The sequence below is a fragment of the Macrobrachium rosenbergii genome, chromosome 37, assembly GCF_040412425.1.
Source record: "Macrobrachium rosenbergii isolate ZJJX-2024 chromosome 37, ASM4041242v1, whole genome shotgun sequence".
Classification (NCBI taxonomy): domain Eukaryota; kingdom Metazoa; phylum Arthropoda; class Malacostraca; order Decapoda; family Palaemonidae; genus Macrobrachium; species Macrobrachium rosenbergii.
This window is the reverse complement of record NC_089777.1, coordinates 16,974,037-16,979,036: the sequence shown is the minus strand read 5'-3', so window position 1 is coordinate 16,979,036 and position 5,000 is coordinate 16,974,037. Positions and strand designations below refer to the sequence as shown.

The following is a 5,000-nucleotide window of genomic DNA, read 5'->3' as shown; positions in this document are numbered from 1 at the left end:
GCATGTACTGTATGTAATACACATAATTATTATAATTTACATACATTATTATAATTTTTCTAAGTTTTCAGTATATTATGTATGTAATTATTATAATTTATCAAATAGTGTCAGTATACGTCCTAATTAAAAAGCTATTTAAACTTGGATGTTAATTGAGGTGAAAAAGTAATTTGTTTTCAATCTAGTTATAATGAAGCATTTACATGGCAAATCCAGGATATGACTACAAAAACTGCAAATATGTAACAATTTTGTAGCAACACTATAACGTAGCAATAATTAGAATTTTGACAAAACATGAACTTTTTATCAAACCACTGTATTTTTTTTTTTTACCGTACTCATTCACAAGTACAGTTGCCAAATTGGTATTTTGGTGAATTTTGCGTTGGTTGTATCAAAATATATATAAAAATTAAATACCGAAGTTCTGTGTTCGCTTTTGTTATTAGCAGACCAAAAATACCCAATTATACCCTGTTAGAAGGAAAATCCAAATTGGCCCCTTAAATAACCTAGGTGCTTTTAGAATTCTGAATTCATTGCAACATTACTGAACTGTGGGCAATGTGCAATATACTGTATTGAAATTTTACCTTCATATACGTATTAACAGCACAAAATACTGCATCATATCCAGTTTGAGGGAAAAAGTCTGCCTGGACCCTGAAAAATCACTAAGATACAGTCTTGTTATCTGGCAAATATCTTACATGCAACAGCACTGTACTGCAAGTAAATAGCATTGTACCTGCATACTGTGTGATCCCTTGCTTAACACCTTAACAGCCTATACACCTTAAAATGCTCATTTCTCATTTCATTAAATGTCAAAATTGCTCTTTAAGTAGTAATATGTACTGTACTAACTGGACTAAATGGCAAAACTACACCGAAAAGTGCACAAACCTGGATGAATGTGGAGAATGAAGATCAAACTGTCAGGTGAATTAGCTGAGCACTGTACGTGCTTTGATTGGCTTAACAAGAGGAAGTCAAGTGCACGTAAGTGCTGTAGTATTGCACTTACATGTGGACTACCATTCAACAGTACTGGTAATCTGGCCATAAGTTTTCATTTTGTTGTTGCAATAGTACTGTGCAGCATTCATTATACATAACTGTTTTTGATGAAGTTTGATCCTGAATATGTAATTGGGGTAGGCCATTTGTGACAAAGTTCTTGATTGAAACCATTTTGCTTACAAAATTGTCGTAAATATGGTTTTATGTTTGATATAACCATTGCAAAAAGTGCGAGATATTTCTTATATCTTTTGATTATACACAATTTTTCAAGTTAGTATATATTTTCACAGGGTAGCCTAGGACCCAGTAAGATTTTGGGGGTATCCTAGAGGTAGCACTTTAGACAACTGCAACTCCTATGGACGTATCACTGCAAATATCAGAGTGGTTACTGTATACCAGAAAAAACTTCAAGAAGGGAAAATACGAACTTGACCTTTCCTAACCTAACCTAGGGTGCCGGGTCACAGTCTGACCAAGGAGGGGGTAGGGCCTTCAACCTAACCCAGTGGCCCAAATATCAGGAAGCATTTCAGCTTTACCTTAGTGGTATGGAAGTTCTTATGACAATGAGAATATGTTTTCCTCAGCTTGTACTAATTGTCAATTACCACACTTAACTGCACAAGGAAAAAACTAAACATGTGTAAATAAATTGAATTTACCCTTCTCGTAAAATGAAAAATGTGAAAAAACTGCAGAATCACAATATACACAAAATTCCATCTTAACCACAGCATAGCTGAATGACTAAATGAACAGTGATGGACAAAGGAATTCACAATCAATTATATATATATATATATATATATATATATATATATATATATATATATATATATATATATATATAAATATTTATATATATATATATATATATATATTATATATATACATACATACATACATATATTCAAAGGCTATATAGTCTCTCAAACTGAATTAACTTTGTCGCCACCACAATGAGTCTAGTGTTCCCGTCTTCTCTAGTGACAGTACTCAGAGACGTTGTCATAATCTATTTATTCGATTTTCAAGTAATAAATACCGATTTTTAAACTCTTAAAACATACACGAAGCTATAAACAATATTATTAGATCTCTGCTACTTATCAATTTATTCCTATTTCGTTTTAAATCAATTTATTCCTATTTCGTTTTAAATAAGTTAAAACGCCACCAAATATTCTACCTTGGCCCCTAAGAGCGAATGAATGAAAGGTGTCTACCTATACTTATGTTTACCTAAGCTAGACTAGACCTATAAGCCCGAAAAATAAAAGGACACCATAATATAATACAAAATAATGAAACGAAATCCATAAATAAACAAGAAATACAACACTTACGCCGTCTTTGGGCTTGATATATCCACAGTAATTACTGTATATTGACACCATAGGTCTAGGCCTAGTTAGGCTTTTGGACACCATTTAAAAGCAGATATCAGGTTATCGCACTGCTTTCCGCCTCGACTAGACACAGAAATTGCAATCAGGAGCTAAATTCTTTCCTTTTAGCCATTTCGTATAAGTTATTAAAGTCCAGAAGTGAAAACACTAAGCAACACCACAGACAAACACTAGAGCCGAAATGAGGTATGATCGTTGTACCAACCCCAAAGTTGACTTAGAGCGGCACCAAAAACTCATTATAATTATAATTCTAATTTTTCCCCCTAGAGCTATTAAAATTATCGTTAATGAACAAAAATATTGATAAATAAAAGTAACAAAACCAATAGAATACCAATAATAAATTAAAAATATGAAAGGAATGTTGGTATTCCTGCTCACCGGTTTTTTCATACCAACCTCAGCTACGGTGACGAACAACTATGGGTCAGATTAGCGTTTTTAAATATACCATTCTAACCCTTACCACCTCCTGTCAATCCCTAAAATGCTCTTGTAAGGAAGTAAACTTAAAACTAAAACTTTATTTACAAATCAATGGGTTTGATTAAGTTAAAGGCTTTTAATATAGGTCGTCATGGGACACATAGGTCTAGACATCTCGGTTCTCAAGGAATGTTTTAGGTTCGTAGAAATTTGAGAATTTCAGCTGCAGTTATCATCGGTCATAAACTGTCCTTGTCATCCTAGTTACAAGTAATTACAGTAGGGACATCATCAAAGAAAAGTAAGGTATAAAAAAGCTAAACTTGGGAGACATTTTAAGTAAAAAATACAAAACACAAACCGAATGAGACTAATTATCTCACGATTCTTCCTGTCTACATATACATATTTATATATATTTATATCCCCAAGACGAATGATACGTCCACATACGTCCAAAAAATTTATTCATACATCATTCTATGTGTTTCTCCATTCATTCATTTGATTATTTATTGATTCATTGACTTATATCTAGCGCTATAACAGACGCTAGACGGCGGACGTACTGGCAGGAGTGAGTGTCGACAAGTCGTCATGATCTGTCGATATGGCGGCAGCGGCTTCTTCCTCGTCCTGTTTCTCCTTTCTGAAATGAAGAGGGAAATGAAAGGAAGTGAGTGAATGGAGGAAATGAGAAGGAATGTTGATAAATAGACGAAGGGTGGTGGGAAAATGCTTCAAGACTAGGACTATCACAATGCTTCAGAGACTAGGCCTATAAATGTTAAATCAAAGAAACTTTAGGCCTAAATACGTGACAAATCGTAGAAAACACACCAGTGGGTTAAGAAATAGAAGAAAATAAAGACAATGAAGAAATATTAATAAAAAAACAGATATTAATACGAAAATGCTTCAAAGAATACATATCAAAAACTAATTAAATCACATTTCAAAGCAAGGGTTTAACCGTTTTATAAGCCTATGAAAACTAGTGTTAAAACATACGCATAACAAAACCTCGGCATAACAAAATGATAAGAGGATATACTGTAAGTACTTATACAAAAAACAAATATAATAGTTGACAATTGTTTTAAATTAACTTTTCATTGTCCGTAATCGTATACATCATCATTTTTATACCACAAAAAAATCTCATTACTTAATACCATTCATGTAACTTACTACCAACTAATCAAAAATAGACCTATCTTTCGGTGGTCTGGGTCCAGTGGTGGCCTGTCCTATATCGTTGCCAGAGGCACGATTATGGCTAACTTTAACCCTAAATAAAATAAAAACTACTGAGGCTGGAGAGATGCAACTTGGTATGTTTGATGATTGGACGGTGGATGATCAACGTACCAATTTGCAGCCTTTTAGCTCAGTAGTTTTTAAGATAAAGCCGGCACAATAGTTTTCTCTTACAGCAAACTAAAAAAAAAAAAGGAGTGAAAAACGTTTAAAACAATTAAAACGTTTAAACCCCGTTTAAAGCGTCCCACAAAGCGACCTTTCACTCAACAGGTTCCCAGAGAGCGAATTCAATCAGTGGATATCTCTCTTCAGCGGTTCACAGGTGTTAAATGTTAATGGGTCTGGGACACGTCGGCTGTCAAAATGTCCCATTGGGAGCCGGGGTTGGGGGAGCGGGGTTAAGGAGGTTAATATTGGCGTTAACTGTGGATTGGTTTGAGAGAGAGAGAGAGAGAGAGAGAGAGAGAGAGAGAGAGAGAGAGAGATAAAATCTTTATTGTAGTGATGAATTATACGCAATTATAAAATACAGTATTTATTATTATATGATATATATATATATAGCAACTATTTGTAATACACATTTTATATATATATATATATATATATATATATATATTATTTGTAAAATACAGTCATTTATATATATATATATATACTGTAATATATATATATGTGTGATATAATATATATATATATATATATATATATATATATATATATATGATATTATATATATATATATCGAAAGCTACAAATATATATATATATATATTATATGATAATATCCGTATATATATATATGAATACCATCTCCCATATATAATATATATACCGTGATTTTTTAATACAAACAACTCTACC

General features: G+C 32.6%; 1 protein-coding gene across 5 annotated transcripts in view; it reads right to left on the bottom strand.

Moving 5' to 3' along the window:
• Positions 1 to 3,323: 3,323 nt before the first annotated feature.
• LOC136825358 (organic cation transporter protein-like) overlaps positions 3,324 to 5,000 on the bottom strand; it is a 93,786-nt gene continuing 92,109 nt past the window's right edge. For all 5 annotated transcript variants that reach the window (XM_067081615.1, XM_067081613.1, XM_067081611.1 and 2 more), the window contains one exon: positions 3,324 to 3,522. In XM_067081615.1, the coding sequence (XP_066937716.1) occupies positions 3,426 to 3,522 (97 nt within the window). In that variant the 3' untranslated portion in view covers positions 3,324 to 3,425. The remainder of the gene's footprint in view (positions 3,523 to 5,000) is intronic.